This window comes from Plasmodium sp. gorilla clade G2 (genome assembly GCF_900097015.1).
Source record: "Plasmodium sp. gorilla clade G2 genome assembly, chromosome: 13".
Classification (NCBI taxonomy): Eukaryota; Apicomplexa; class Aconoidasida; order Haemosporida; family Plasmodiidae; genus Plasmodium; species Plasmodium adleri (nom. inval.).
The window spans coordinates 2,402,269-2,420,105 of record NC_041705.1 but is presented as its reverse complement, the minus strand read 5'-3'; the positions used below and the strand labels follow the sequence as shown (position 1 = coordinate 2,420,105).

Genomic DNA, 17,837 nt, shown 5'->3' with positions numbered 1-17,837 from the left:
TATTAAAAATATATTTTTTATAAAAATATTTAAATACTTTTTGTATTTTATATAAAAAAAACAAATAAAATAAACTTTTAAAAAAAGATTAAAAAAAAAAAAAAAAAAAACGAAAAAAAAGGAGGGGAAAAATATAAAAAAAATAATAAAAGAAAAAAGAAATTAAAAAAATATATATATAATAAAAGAAATGTATACGTTTATTTTATAAATAAAATATATTATATATATATGTATTTTATTACATATTAATTTTTTTTTTTTTTTTTTTTAATATTTTTATGTATATATTTTTTTTCTTAAACTGCATTTTTTAAAATTTCACATATTCTTTTTATATTAAAATATATAAAAATGTAATAATATATGCTATTTATATATATATAATATATATATGTATACATATATATTTATAATGTATAAATAAATATTTAAAAAAATAATTTAATATTATTATTATATTGTATTTTTTTTATATCATAAATATAATATGTAAAAAAAATATATTTTTTTTTCATTACCATATTTATTACATAAATATAATAATAATATTTTAAACAAAAGTATGATAATAATAAAAAAAATTATATATATAACAGCACTAAGAAGAATATTCTTCCAGCACATATATATATATTATATATATATATATATGATATATTTTTGAATACGTATTTTTTTTATACGTATTATTTTGTTATAATTTTTTTTTATGTTCTATTAAAATTTTTTTTTTTTTTTTAGTATTTTTCCTTCCCCCTTTATACTGTATTTTTATTTATGTACACTATATATATATTTATTATATATTATATATTATAATATTAATTTATAATTTTAAAATAATTATTTTATTTTTAAAGTATTCATCATTAAAAATATATTAAATATATACATAATAAAATACCATATTTATATTATATATATTTTTTTTGTATATTAATCACCAAAATATATATTACTACTTTTTAACTTAATATATAAAATATATATCATTATATATATATATATTTATGCAGAAATATAAAAACATATATATTATATATAATATAATAATAATACATTTTTTTTTTATTTATTATTATTTCTTAAGATAATGAAATTTTTTTGTTTTTTTCATAACCTATTTATATATTACAAAATGTTATATATATTTTATTTATATTTTTATCATTTGAAGGGCTAATTAAAATAAATAAGGTTTATATTCACATTGAAAAAAAAAAACAAAATTAAATATATCCTTTTTTAATATTATATGTATTTATAATATTTAAATGCATATGATCCTGAGAATATATATTTTTTTTTATTCCTAAATATACCTTTTATAATGTTGTAAATTTGATAATTATTTATTTGATCCTTATTTTGATATAACATATTTTAAGTATTATAAATATATTTAAAAAAAAAAAAGAAAAGAAAATTATATATAATTTTGTAAATATATGAACCAAATAATATTTATTTTTTTATCTTATATATATATATATATATATATATATGTGCATTATATAAATGGGTATATATATTTTTTTTCTTTTCTTAATTTCACCTTTTAAATATATTTACAAGTTTGAAGCGCTTATAAATATATTTATGTACATATGGTTATAAATAATATTTAAAATATAAATATTTTTTTTTAATCATAATTTATTTCTCAAAAAAGGGAAAAAAAGAAAAATTAACAATATTATGTAGAAAATAATATGTATCACATATATATATAATATATTTTATAATAATATATTATTATAAGGGTGAAATATTCCTTATGAAAATATAAAATGTATGATTTAATTCTTATATAATCTTTTTAATAATAGAATAAAAAAGACAAAATTATTGCGCACAATTTGTATATATGTATATAGAAACTACTATGCATATAAAAAATATAGGCAAATTAAATGAAAATATGCATATATATATATATATATATATATATATATATATATTTACTATATATGTATACTTGTTTATTTTTTTATTTTTTAAAAACTATCTAATGAGTAATATTTGTTTAACTTTTCAACGTTATTTATATCATATATATTTGGTGTTTCATTTTGATCATCATTTTCTAGAATTATAGTTTCATAACTTTTATGATCGTTTATTAACTGTAACAAAAAAAAAAAGAAAAAAAAAAAAAGAAAAAAGGAGAATTTTATTTCAGTTTTAACATATAAATAAGCATACTGTAAATTATATATATATATATATATATATTTTTTTTTTTTATCACTAGTTCATCATTAATTCGATTTTCTTTGGCTCGCATTATTTCATTGTGGTGATATTCTATCATATTTGCTGTCGAAAAAATGTTAAAAAAAAAATATAAAAAAATAACACACATATATATATATATATATATATATATATATATATATATTAAAATATATAATAAATATATATTTATTTATAATTCTTACTGAAGGATATAGGATTTTCTGTATATGCCTTAATATTGGTTGGTGAAGGCATATAATGAAAAAATATCGGTCGATTTTTTCTGTGTAATGTTTTTATCCTCATTCCAATCGGGTCATCATTATTTCTATTAAATAGGATACATAAAATTAATAATATGGAAATATATATATGTTGTTATTATTATTTGTTCTGTTGTCATAGTCTTTCTATTTTTCCTTTTCTATTCTTTACTCATCCATTTCATTTATAGTAAACTTTTCGCTAGCTAAAGAAGTTTGTGAGCTGCTTGATTGGTCATCACTGTTATAATCTGAAATTAAAAAAATGTAATTATCATCATTTTTTTTTTTTTTTCATGTTTATATTATAAAATAATTATAAGGAATATAACAATTTATATATATATGTTAATATTATAGATGTGTATGTTTTTATATTTGTAAAAGTTTTCCTTTTTTTTATATATTCCATATTATTATTATATTTACTGCTTAAATTAAAATCGTCATCATCATCATACAAGGAATCCATATTATCGTTAAAACATGACCATAAATTTATTATACTAACTGATAAGAAAATGTGTAAATAAATATTTTTTTTCATTTAAAAAATATATAAAAGAAAAAAGAATCAATGTTTTTCTTCCAAATATTTCAAAGGTCTATGGAAAATATAATCCTTGCATTTAATTATCCTTTTATTACATTTTTGATTTTATTTTATTTTATTTTATTTTTGTCATTCCTTACTTGTTTTTTGATCTATATCATTATATAAGATATTATTATTTCCATTCTCAATTTCCTTAATTTTATTTTGATATTGCTGTGAATTTTTTTCCACGATTTTTTTTATAACCTTCAGTTCTTCTTCAATTACTTTGGCAGGTTCTTTATAACTACAATATATTGTGATTATAAATATGAAAAAATATATATATATATATATATATATTTTTATTTATATATTTATTAATTTATGTATATTTTCCAATTTTACGATATGATGGAGCTGATGAATACTTTTATAGCAATAATAACAAATGTCTGCAAAAATATGAACAAAAAAAAAAAAAAAAAAAAAAAAAAAAAAATTCATACATATTTCCACAAATTGTACAAATATATATATATATATATATTTTATTTTACATATCTTATTCCTTTAATTGAATAACTAATAAGATTATCATTAATATGTAATAATATATATCTTTTGAAAAGAACAATAAGTTTTTTGAACAACAGCTCAGTTAAGTAACAAAAAAAAACACCTAACAATAATAAATAAATAAATATATATATATATATATATATATATATTTCGTTATTATATGTCTTCATAAATGTATATATACAAACACATCTCCCTTGACAGTAAACATTTTGTAGAAGAATATTTGAATAGTCCCTTTCATAAATATACAAAATAATAACATACATATATACATATATATATATATATATATATATATATATATATATATCCTTTTTTTTCTTTACATGATATAATTTTTTTTCTACTGCCGTATGTGTAACTTTTTGACGTTATGAATAAGACTAATATTATAATAAGCAGGTACATGACAATCATTTTAAAGGCTCTCAAAAATTCTATAAACATAAAAATATATATATATATTTTAATAAAATAAATAAATATATATATATATATATATATATATTTATGTTTTAATCCTTTTACTGGTAATTGATTCGTGGTGATATTTTATTTTTAATAAAATTTGAATAATTTCGCTGAAATCATTTTTGAGACCCTTCAAAAAATTATCAAACCTGAAAAAAATAAAAATAAACATAAATATATATAAATATATATAAATATATATAAATATATATGTATATATTTATATTTATTTATTGGATTATCCCTCACACATATTTACGTTTTATATTAATTACTTATTTGTATTTTCTATTTGTTTAATTTGAGCATTTTCAATTAATTTCATATTTTCCAAATTTGTAGTCATTTGTTTGGATATATACAAAGACGTCTGTGCTAATCTATTGATCTTTTATAATATAAATAAGCACAAATATATACAACATATATATATATATAGATATATATATATCTTTATATATATATATGTATTTTTTTTTATTACATTTTCTTCAGTCCTTTTATTCCATTCATTTGATTGTATATAAAAACAAATATCATCAATATGATTTAATTCTGAATGATATATTTGGAATGCTGTATCAGACATATTTTTATTGGATGTACAATTTGCTACTATTTTATATTTTAAATTTTCACATAATTTTTTTTTTAAATAATTATTTTGTTCTGACATATAGTTGCTTTCATCCAAATTATCTATATCATTATTATAAGCATAATTAATATGTTCGTAATTATTTCTTTCTATTTCCTTTATATTAGATATATCATTTAATTTATTTATATTATTTTCATCCACTTGTTCATTTTCATAATAGCAAGGATTTATAATATTTTCTATTTTTCTCAATTCATTCAAATTTAAAGTCCTTGAAAAATTCTCATTATTAAATTCATTAAATAAATTATTATTATATAAATATAATTGTAACTTATTTAATTTTTTTGGATTTAATATACAACCCAAATTCTGATCAGGAAATGATCTTATAGATTTTACAAACAGACATTTTGTTTTAGCTAATGCTAATAATGATTTATTATTTTCGTTTATTTCATTGCAATTATATACATTCAAATTATTTAATTGTTCTAATACATATTCATAACATTTTATTTCTTCTACATATATATTATTATTATTATTATCATCATAATCATCTTTTTTATTTTTGTCATAATTTCTGTTTGGTTTATTTATTCTTTTTTTATTCTTTTGATATTCTTCTTCTGCTTTCATCTTTGCTTTCAAAATATCATCCAATGCTTCCTTTCCTCTTTTTATTCTTTCAATTAATAATTCAGAATTGTTTTCATATCTATAATTAGATCCTCTAAACACTGTTAGATGTATTATAAATAAAATGAGTAAGAAAAGTAAGTAGAACATAATTAATTTCTTCAAACCTTATGTGTATTTATAATATGTAAAAATAATTATATCGCATTTATCATTATTATATTAATAAAGATATGTATATATGAATATATTATGGATACTTGTTATTTGACATGCAAATGGTATATTTTGCTTAAAAATCCATTTGTCTTTTTAATAATATATATATATATATATATATACTAAATGTATATTTTTTTTTTTTTTTTTTTTTTTTATTTTCTTTATTGTCTTAGTTATGTAAATGAATTGTTTTAATCTTTTATATAACTGCAAAATGTTAAACTGTCATAATAAAAATATATATAAATATATATTTATTTAGCCTGTAATAAGTTTCATCTCAATATTTACATTATTTTAATTTTTAAATTTTTTTTCATAAGAGTGCTTCATATTCTTTATATAAAGCAAGGATTAACAAAAAAAAAAATAATAAATAAATAAAAATAATTTCCATAGTTCATATAAAAAAAAAAATAGGAATGATTAAAACATAACCAGTTATGATATATGTATGTGGTATTTATTTTATTTATTTTTTAATTTTTTTTTTTTATTTTTTTTTTTCCTTACAATTGTATATACTTCTATATTATTTCTATTAGTATTAAAAGTACACATTTCATATTTCATATTTTTTATTTTTTCTTATTTTTCTCAATGTAAAAAAATAAATTTTTATAGACAATTTTTTTTAAAACAAAATGAATCTTTTTTTTATTTAACGTTTTGATAAAATTGTATACGTGTAGAAAGCATCTACACATTAGTTAGAAGAAATATATGCATAAAATTTATAAAAACAAAAAAATTTAACCAAAAAAAAAAAAAAAATACAATAAAATAAATGATATGAAATATATTAACATATGTAACAAAAATGTAAGACTTAAAAAAATAAAAAATATATATTTAAAAAATAATAAACCGCACTAAAGTGCTTATATATATATATTTATTTATTTATATATGTATATTTTTATTTTCTTTATCATTTGATTATGTCAAATTAACTTGCGTCTAGACCTCTGGATGAATCCTCAGATGATTCATCGAATAAATTATTTTGATCATTATCCAATTTATTTTCAATATGTTCATTATTATTTTGAGTGTCACCAAAATATTCTTTTGTTAAGTTATATATATCCAAATTATTCATATAACTATTTTGTAATGGACCCATAGGGTATCCTTTTAAATTTTTATCATCAATATTAATTTCTCCACTTTGTATTTTATTTTTTTGTTCAACTGCATTTTTCATTGTATTTTCTATATTATTTATTTCTTCATCTGAGAAGAATCCTTTTAAAAAATTTTTATCTAATTTCGTAAAATTTTCTAACAATGATTCTAATTTTTGTTCTTTCTTTTGATTTTCTTCATCAGTATTTGTATCATAATTTTTACATTGATCATCAACCTCTTTAATAATTTCTTTCATTTGACTTAAGAGCATAAGTTCTCTTTTTTTTTCATTTTTAAAATTTTGTACTATTTGTTTTTCTTCTTTGCTTAATATCTCTTCTTTTTTATTTACATTATTATCTTTATAATCTTTAGTGTTAACCATTTTGTTTTCAAAACATTTTTGTTTTTTTTTTTCTTTTTCCATGTCATTATGATTTCCTTCAATTTTATATTTTATGCTGTTATGTGTATTTAACATATGGTTTCCTTTAAGATCGTCCTTAATAACATTTTCATGTATATTTCCATTAATATTTCCATTAATATTTTCATTAATATTTTCATTAATATTTCCATTAATATTTCCATTTATATTTCCATTAATATTTCCATTAATATTTTCACCATTTGTTGTGTCCTCCCCATCGATGTTTTCCTTTTCATAATTCTTCAAAAGAGTGTGCGAATAATTATTTGAAATATTTTTATCGTCATATAAGTTCTTTAAATTTTCTGTAATATCCTTATGGTTTTGATTTGTTTGTCCAGATTTATCATATGTTAGAAATTCTTTAAGATAATTATTTCTATTAAGATATAGTAAGGTTTTATGAGGAGCACTCCATGCTTTACATGTAGTAACAAATTGTTGGAGGTCATCATCAATTAATTTTTTTTCTAAACATATACTATCATATCCCAAGCTTCCTAATTTTTCTATATAATTTACATCATTAGTATTAACTTTAGCAATTGTAATAATTTCAGGAATAGTATAATTAATAGCTTTAATAGCATGATTATATTCATATATATTATTATAAAAATCATATTCATTAATCATAAGTATATAAGCTCCACATTGCGTAGCAAAATATATATCATTATAATCATGTACTTCGACAATGGCTTGAGTACCAACATTAACACAATATTGTAACATTTCTTCCATATCATTTTTTAAATATGATAAATTTAATATTACACCATCTGCTTGATTTTCTACAGCTAATGCTATTTGTATTGGATGAATAATTATATCATCAACAACAACTGCTGGTCTTTTATTTCTTGGTAATGTTCTTGTGTATTTTACTATATCCTTTAAATCATTTATATTTCCTTGAGTTGATAATTCATCAATATTAACTATTAATACATCAAATCCTATTTCATGTAATAATAAACTAACATTACCTGGATTACTTAGATTTAAAAAATCATGTTGATATATATAATTATTTTTTTTTTTTTTTTTTTTGTCTTCTTTATCATTCATTATATCAATATCATCTAATTTGTTTTTATTCTTTAATATGTCTTCATATCTATATTTCTCATTTTCAAAATTATCATATCCTACATCCATATGGTTATATAATCCTTCTTTTATATTATTACTTTTTGAATTATTCTCATTTTTATCATTCTTTTCTTTTTCAATGCTACAAAAAATCTTCCTCTTCATATCAGCAATGAATGATAATCTATGCTTCTCATCAGTATTATATCTTTTTAAACATTCTGATAATTTATTATTCATAGTATGTTGTAAATATTTCATTCTTATTTGTAATGGATTATTTTCATCACAATTTTCTTCTAACAATTTTGTAATTTCATATTTTTTATTTTCAATAATCTTATTTATATATTCATATGCCAAATGAGGATTCCTAGAATCTTTACCATACCTTCTAATATTAACTCTACCTCCTTTATTATTTTTTCTCATTTTACTTTTTTCTTTATTTCCTCCTATATACTTATATATCTCCCCATCATTTTTAATGAATAATTTTAACACATAATGTTTATTTAAACTTTGATTTATTGGAAAACATCCCTTTAATATATTTCCTCTTTTCATCCGATTGCTTAACTTTATTCCTTCGACATTGACATTAAAAGTTATGATGAATGTATTCAAACAATGGAACAAAATATAAATACACAATAAAAAATAAAATAACTTAAAAATTAATTTATATATATGTGAAATCATGTTTTTATTCTCATCATAATATATATAATATATATTGCGTCATGACTAATACCTTGTGTGTTATAATAATATATAAATATTATATATATAAATATTATATATATATATATGTTATTATTTTATTTTATTATTTTTTTTCCTATAAACACTTTTTAGGTATTTAATATGATTATACAATATTTCCCGTTTGAAACAATAAAGGATATCTCTTCACCTTTATAATTTTATTTGATCCTACATTATTTTGTATATCAACTTAATATTTTATAAGGGATATATTATATATATAATATATATATGTATTGTATATGTTTTTTATATTTTTATTTTATTATTTTTTTTTCTTTTTATTTTTTTCTTTATATATATTATTTTATCTTTTCTTACAATAATATATAAGAAATATAAATTTTTTTTTTTGTATACATATATTTTTCCATCAAAAAATTATATATATAAATATATATATATATATTTCATTAACGATTTGTTATTTATTATTTATTATAATATTTTTTTTTTTTTTTTTTTTTTGTTGTTTATTATTTTTTATAATTGTGATTATATATCATTTCTATATAATTTCATAGCACTTCATTATTTTATATATATATATTTATTTATTTATATGATGGAGGAATCCATTTTATTGAAAAATTTTGATAAGCTTGATAATGTATGTAACAATTTAATAGATATTTTAAAAAACCTAAAAGAACTGTTGTTTCATCTGGACCCCTTAAATAAATATGAAAAAGATAATGACGATACCTCTTTATTTGCAGATATTAATGATAGTAAAAATTATATAATAATATTATCAGATATAATACATAAAAATATTAATAAAATTATGAACATATTATATGAATTTATAAAAACAATACCACCATCATATACATACTACAGTTCCTTTTCTTATAAAGATTATGTCATATTACAAGAAATGCAAGAAAATAAAAATTTTAATGATAAAAACAATCAAATTAAAAATAAAAATATATACAATAAAAATGATATCGCAACTTCTATGGAGATACATAATGCAGATAATAAACAACCCAACACAGAACACGAACATACAAATAATCAAAATGTAAATGATAATATGTGTAATAATAATGATGTTTTAGAAAGACATACAGAGAATAATAATGATCATTATATAAATAATAATAATTATGATAATCATATGTCTCATTTAATTAATCCTCAATATGTAAATGAATACTTTTATTATTCATTCTTAATAGATATAGAATATTCCAATTTATTACATATGAAAAAATATGAAGAAGAAATTAAAGAATATTTAACTCACATAAAATAAAAAATAAAATATATATATATATATATATATATATCATAAATAAAATATGAATTATATATTTTACAATGTGTAACCTTCTATTCATAATTTTTATTGCATTAATATATTTTTTTTTTTTTTTTAACTATATATATATATATATATTATAATTTTCCTTTTAATTATAATATTTGATTTTCAAACAAAATGTTTAAAAGCATATAAAAATATTATTATACAAAAAAAAGAAAAAAAAAAAAAAAAAAAAACATAAAAAATAAAAAATAAATAATAATTAAATAAAATAACATATTTACAACAAATAATTTCTTTTTTAAACTTTACACATGTACACATAAAAAAATAGCACATACTGATAAATATATAGATGTATGCTTATTTTTTATAAATTAAGAAAATAAAAATAACATAAAAATTTATTTAAAAAAAAAATCATAATTTAATTATGAAAAAATAAAATAATGAAAAGAAGCAAATACAAATAACATAAACAAAAAGGAGAAATAACAAGAGGATAAATAAATAAATAAATATATATATATATATATATATATATATAATATTTGGATTTATGGATTTATTTAAAGTGGATATTTAAAAAATTATAAGTCTATTTATAAATTATATACCTATTAATTATGAATAGGTGAGATCATTAAATATATATATATATATATATATTTTTTTCTTATTCCTCTATTGTCCTAATTAAGGTAGCATGTAAATACAAATGATCAGACGAGGCATATTTCTACAATAATAAAAAAAAAAAAAAAAAAAAATTTGAATATATAAATATAAATATATATATATATATATTTTATTTTAACGTATCTTACTTCATTAGGTAAACATCCATATTTGGCTAGCTTGTCAAAAGGGGGTAAATCGGTATATGATACTTCCTAAAATATTAAAATAATAAATATATATATTATATGTATATATGATTTAACGACACAACATATATTTATATATATATATTTTTATATTTATATATTTAATTTTTTAAGTATTACCTTAAGATTTTTGTACGAATAAAATATATAATCTACACACCCTTTTTGTTTACCATGAAAAACAGTAAAAGGCATTTGACACAGCATTAAGTTATTTTCTAAATTATTTAATTTATCTATACTATCATATTTATAACATGATTTTTCAACAATATTATTTGTACTTTTATTATATATACTTTTAAAATATAATGGATAATATAATATAAAATCTTCTTCTTCATTATCTAATATGTTATCATTATGTTCTTCATTTAAATTCATATGAATACTTCTTCTATCCTTCTCATTTAATTGTCTATCATAACTACTTTCCTTTTCATTATTATCATTTATATTGTTCATATTTTTAATTTTTCCATTTATTGATATTATATTATTACTTTTTTCAATATAATTATGATATGTTTTGTTTTGTATATCTTTATTTTTTATAATATAAAATGAATCCTCAAAAGAGTTGTAATTATCTATATAAGAGTTCAAATAAATATTATCATTATTATTATTATTATTATTATTGTTGTTGTTGTTATTATTATTTTTACTAATAAGATTTAATAAATATTCCTCATTCAATATTTGCTCATCTTTAAAAATTGAGAATAATGGTTCGTTTCTGATTTGTTCAGGTAACTTATTACCACATGCATATTTCAAGTCATTCACAATATTATCATCAAATATTTTTGTAATTTCAATTCCTTTTAAATAATTATAAAAATAATATTGTTTATTAAACATTAGATATTGTCCAGAAAGATATTTTAAATTCATATGTTTTAAATTAATAAATCTGTTAATTATAAAATAATATAATAAACTATTTGGTGTTATATTAAAATCCCCACATAGTATAATAGATGGTTTAAGAAACTTATCATCATTTGATGATACAAAAAAATCATTTATACAATTATCAGATGAGTAATTGCTATCTATATTATGATTTACTTTCTTCTTTTTCTTTATATAATTGATACATTTCTTCATCATAAGAATTAAACGGTATGTCATATAACATATTTGATATAATTTTACATCTCCTTTGTATGAATCAAAAATTAGATGTGTATTTGAAACTATAACAATATCGTCACACATATTAAATATATTAAAATTATTATTATTATTATTATTATTATTGTTGTTGTTGTTATTGTTGTTTATGTGAGTATCACTATTTTCTAAGTTATTTTCCCCTTTAGTACTATTATATTCCTTATTATAACTTTTTTTATTCATATTATTATCATCATTCTCTTCAAAATGTTCTATCCTTTTTGATATAATATTTCTTAGAGCTACTATTAAACCTACATGCCATTTTTTAAGCAAAGAGGATTTATCATATATGACTTCATCAAAAAATAAGAGCTCAAAAACTTTGGTGTTATAAAAAATACATATACCATCTTTACATGTATCCTTTTTCTTTTTTAAAAATAAACCTTTAAAATGTAATTTTTCTAATTCATTTTTTAATTCTATAAAATAACTTTCTTCTATTTCTTGTAAACATATAATATCTGATAATTTATTCATAATATTTTGATGAATCCATTTTTTTCTATTCATCCATTGCATAATGTTATATCCATTACTATCATATTTATAATCAACTAGACTATTAGCTAATATATTAAAAGAGAAAACAGAAAATTCTTTAAAAACATATTTTGTTTTTTCTTTTTTTAAATCGCTTTTTATTAAAACATTTTTCTCATATTCTGATTGATCTAAATCATAATTATTTTTTATATCCTTCTCATATAAAATATTATTATCTTCATATTTCCCTAAGAATTTATTCTCCATTGTGCATTCTTCATTTATATTAAAAAACAAGTTCCTAAAAGTTTTATTTGTATATTTTTTAATATTATAATTATTAATATAACGATGATACTTAAATATAATATTCTTATTATTATTTATCTTTTTAATATAATTTAAGGGAAGTTTATTACTTCCTATAGACTTGTCTTGTTTATAATATAAATTATCATTTATATTATATGATATTAAATTATTATTTTTTATACTATTTAATAATATATTATTTTCCTTGTTATTTTTATTTTTATATTTATGTTTATCTGTACTTTTTTCTTTTTCTCCACTTTTTATATTACGCACAGAAGATATATTTATAATTTCTTTATATACTCCTTTATCACTATTATTATTTATAATATTAACAAAATTTCTTATATCAATATTTAAAATTTTTTTTGGACTATTCTCATTCCTTATATATATATAATTTCTTATAAATGAATACTCAAATATTCCGTATTCATTTTTTAATAATGTATTTCTTATAAATATATTACGAACATACGATGATATTACACGAGAAGATTTATCTAACATTAATTTCTTTTATCTTATTATATATACATTTATTTTTTCTTTTATTTTCTTTTTTCCTCTCCCTTTTAAATAAAAGTATAATATTTATTTACAAAAGGGAAAAAAAAAAAAAAATAATAAAACAATAAAATAAAAAATAATAAAATAAAAAATAAAAAAGTACACAGATATTCAAAGGTGTAGGCAAAATGAAAAGTTTATAAGATATACATATATATGCTAAAAGTTATAAAAGAATTAAAATTAAAAATATGCATATGAATAAGAAAATGTATATATATATATATATATATATATATATATATATATATATATTATTTATATTTTATTATCAGATCTTTTTATATATATTATAAACATATTCAAAGAAAAAAATAAAATTAAATTAAAATAAATAAAATCTATATTTATAAGAAAATTAATTTTCCAAAGTTTATAAAAGTATGTTTAAAAAAATTAAAAATTTAAATTACATTTATTTATTAAATAATAAATATATAAATATATATTTATATAAATATTATATGTGCAATAAATATCGAAATGCATAAAAAAAAAATATATATATATATATATATATATATAATATATATATTAAAGAATACAGTAATATTTATTTCCAAAAATAAAATAAAATAAAATATATTTTATTATTTATGAAATATAATATAATAATATAAACACATATATATAAAAAAATAAAATAATATAATTTTCGTGGGAATGTTGTTTGTACTATTCTTTTGAGTATTATATCTTTTGAATGATACATATTGAATGACTAATTAGAATTAAATATTAAATACATAATATAAATAAATAAATAAATATATATATATATATATATATATATATATATATATATATATTATATTATATTAACTTTTTCTTTTTATATGTTCTATATAATTTAATAAATACGAAAGTATTTGTTTAACACTGCGCAGTATATGCCGACATATATATATATATATATATATTATAAAATTTTATATATTCCTTTATATATAGTTTGAATCCAAAAGTGAGATCATAAAAAATAACACTTTGATATAATATCATTGTAACATTTATTATATTACAAATAGTATAGGCTTTGTAATATAATAACACAATGGCAGGTATAATATATAAATAAATATATATATATATATATATATATATATATATTATATATATATATATATATATATTTTTTCACCCTTTTCAGATAAAGAATATGAATTAAGGGGTTTGCTAGTTGGTCATAAGAAAGGCATAAGATGCATATCCATCATATACACAAATTTATTTGATGAATTAAAAGATACTAATTTAATTTTTGAATATATCATAAGTGCTGATTGTAGCGGTACTATATATGTATGGAAAAAATTTGAGAACATAAAAGGAATTGAAGAAGTAAATGAAATATTGAATGAAGAAAAAGATGAATCTAATGAACTGTTATATAATGATAATTTTATATTATATAAAAAAATTGAAATACATGAAAAAATTGTTTACTCCTTATGTTATAGTAAATATATAGGTATTAAAGAATTACAAAAAATAGCTGATAGTAAGGAAGAAGAAAAATATAACAAGATTGAAGATCATTTACATATATACAGTGGAGGCAATGATAAGAATATTTATCTTTCTACATTAAATGGATTTATTGTATTAGTTTTACAAGGTCATAAAAATAGTGTTTGTAGTATTGTTGAAAAAAATAAAGATATTCTTATAAGTGGTGATTGGAATGGTCAAGTCTTTATATGGAAAATAGAAATGAATATATCAAATAATAATTGTTCTTTTGATAATAATGAAAATAAAAATGATAGTAATCAAAATATTGATAATAATAATTCTATACTTAATGGTGAACATAAAAAAGGTGATATTATACAAAAAAACAAAAAAACAGAGAACCCATTAGATTCGAATAAATATACATATAGTATTTTAAAAATTATAGATAATCATAAACATGCTGTATATATAAATTGTATTAATGATTTTATACTTACCTTATCACAAGATAATATTTTGAAAATGTGGGATATCAAAGGGAATAAAGTAAATGAAATTAAAGATATACATAAAGATAGTGTTCGTGATATCATATTATTTAATAATAATAAAAATGTTATTACATTTTCAAATGATGAAAATATTCATATATATGATATGAATTTTGTATTATTAAAACAATATAAAGGACATAATGGTTTCATATTTTATGTATGTGTTAATGAATATGAAAAAATTATGATCAGTTGTGGAGATGATAAAACTATCAAATTCTGGTGTATTCAAGATATATATGAATATATGGATAGATCTCTTAATAATAATCACTCTTTAGATAATACATTGTCATTATTAAAAAATAATACTAACCAAAATTATAATTGTATACAAACTATATATCTAACAGACACCCTTTGGAATGTTAAACTGTTAAGTAACCTCGATGTTGTATCAGCATCTAATGATAGTTATATTAGAATTTATACAAATAAAAAGGACAAACAATTATCTCCAAATATTATACAAATGATTGAAAATAAATATGCTAAAAAAGAAGAAATATTAAATGATAAAAATGAAAACCAATATGTAAATGATATAAGTAATATAAAAAATGTTGTAGGAAAAGAAGGAGATATTAAAATATTTAAAAATGAAAATAAATATGAAGCTTATAAATATGAAAATAATCAGTGGGTTTTAATAGGTGATGTAATAAATGATGTAAATACAAATAAAAAATTTTATATAGGAGATGATTTATTTGAACAAGGTTATTATGATGAATTATTTTCTATAGATATAGGATTTGATCAAATAAAAATTCTGCCTTATAATAAAAATGATAATATACATTTAATAGCTGAAAAGTTTTGTAAACGAGAACATATCTCAATAAGTCATATAAAATCTATAGTAGATTTTATTAATAAAAATTTAAATCAAAATAATAATACTTCACTACAAAATAATAAAAATAATTATGATAATTATGATAATTTAATTAACAACAAAAAAAAAAAATTTAACACTATACTAAATGTTATAACAATACAACAAGCTGCATTAGATAAAATATTAGACAAAATAAAAGAATTTAATTTAATTTTATCTGAACAAAATAATACATATAAATTAAATAATGATGAAATAAATTCTATATCCAATATAATAAAAACATATAAAACAAATATTAAAACATCATATCTTTTTAATACTACTGATATTAATGTAACAACAAAACTTTTCAATTGGTCATCAGATTATATATTCCCTATAATTGATTTATTCAGAATTTTAGTATTAAACAAAAATTGTGATTTCTTATATAATAATAAATATTCAATTAATGCTTTCAAATTGGTTTATGATTGTATTTCATATTATATAAATAATTACAATAATCAAAATAATACAAATAAATTAGATTCTTTATTATTATGTTCCTTACGATTTTATCTTAATATGTTCTATCTATCAACACCCAGATATTTTATGTTTAAAAAATATAATTTTGTATTAAAACAAATAAGTCAAATACAATCAAAAAATAATAATATTATTTTATTATTATTCAAAATATTTTTTAATTATATAATTACATTAAATGAACACAATGATAAAGAACTTAGAAAAATTCTATTCGAACAAATTCATACCTTTTCAAAAATAATTCAAGATCCTGACACTTTATATACATACTCTTTATGTTTTCATACTTCTTCTGAAATATATAATAAACAAACACATGAATTTATTAATAAATATAGTGTAATCGATTTTATTCAAAATAAATATGATGAACTCAAGAAGAAACAAAATGAAAGCAACGAAAAAACATTTAAAAATATTTCCCTCATATTGGAAGATTTGAAAAATATATCATAAAAAAAAATATATATATTTCAAATATGGATTTTTTTTCTTTAGTATTTCCTATACTTTTATATTTCATTGCAACAATGTTGTATATATGATTATCCATAATAAGAATTATTATGCCATTTTTACATGATTATTTTTATATATGTATATATATATAAGTATGAATATATTTGTGTTTATATTTTTTTTTAAATATATAACGACACATAAAAAAAAAAAAAAAAAAAAAAAAAAATACAATACAATGCAATAGTTGAATTTTTGGATTATATTATTAAAAAGTTAAAAAAA

At 17.2% G+C, this 17,837-nt stretch overlaps 5 protein-coding genes across 5 annotated transcripts; 2 read left to right on the top strand and 3 right to left on the bottom strand.

Annotated features, from left to right (window-relative positions):
* Positions 1 to 2,000: 2,000 nt before the first annotated feature.
* PADL01_1362700 (nuclear fusion protein, putative) lies at positions 2,001 to 5,488 on the bottom strand (the record flags this gene model as incomplete). The annotated part of the gene is made up of 12 exons (XM_028684200.1): positions 2,001 to 2,129; positions 2,255 to 2,322; positions 2,445 to 2,569; positions 2,677 to 2,755; positions 2,934 to 3,014; positions 3,198 to 3,346; positions 3,448 to 3,494; positions 3,600 to 3,721; positions 3,951 to 4,061; positions 4,153 to 4,244; positions 4,371 to 4,483; positions 4,580 to 5,488. The coding sequence occupies 12 exons, from the start codon at positions 5,486 to 5,488 to the stop codon at positions 2,001 to 2,003; spliced, it is 2,025 nt and encodes a 674-aa protein (XP_028540302.1).
* A 1,021-nt stretch (positions 5,489 to 6,509) lies between these two features.
* On the bottom strand, positions 6,510 to 8,918 carry PADL01_1362600 (conserved Plasmodium protein, unknown function; the record flags this gene model as incomplete). Its single annotated transcript, XM_028684199.1, has 1 exon — positions 6,510 to 8,918. The coding sequence occupies one exon, from the start codon at positions 8,916 to 8,918 to the stop codon at positions 6,510 to 6,512; it is 2,409 nt and encodes an 802-aa protein (XP_028540301.1).
* Positions 8,919 to 9,549: 631 nt separating this feature from the next.
* PADL01_1362500 (conserved Plasmodium protein, unknown function) lies at positions 9,550 to 10,248 on the top strand (the record flags this gene model as incomplete). The annotated part of the gene is made up of 1 exon (XM_028684198.1): positions 9,550 to 10,248. The coding sequence occupies one exon, from the start codon at positions 9,550 to 9,552 to the stop codon at positions 10,246 to 10,248; it is 699 nt and encodes a 232-aa protein (XP_028540300.1).
* Positions 10,249 to 10,936: 688 nt separating this feature from the next.
* PADL01_1362400 (DNase I-like protein, putative) lies at positions 10,937 to 13,643 on the bottom strand (the record flags this gene model as incomplete). The annotated part of the gene is made up of 3 exons (XM_028684197.1): positions 10,937 to 10,999; positions 11,088 to 11,153; positions 11,268 to 13,643. 3 exons carry the CDS (start codon positions 13,641 to 13,643, stop codon positions 10,937 to 10,939), a joined length of 2,505 nt encoding a protein of 834 aa, XP_028540299.1.
* Positions 13,644 to 15,416: 1,773 nt separating this feature from the next.
* On the top strand, positions 15,417 to 17,549 carry PADL01_1362300 (polyubiquitin binding protein, putative; the record flags this gene model as incomplete). The annotated part of the gene is made up of 1 exon (XM_028684196.1): positions 15,417 to 17,549. The coding sequence occupies one exon, from the start codon at positions 15,417 to 15,419 to the stop codon at positions 17,547 to 17,549; it is 2,133 nt and encodes a 710-aa protein (XP_028540298.1).
* Between the last annotated feature and the right edge of the window lie 288 nt (positions 17,550 to 17,837).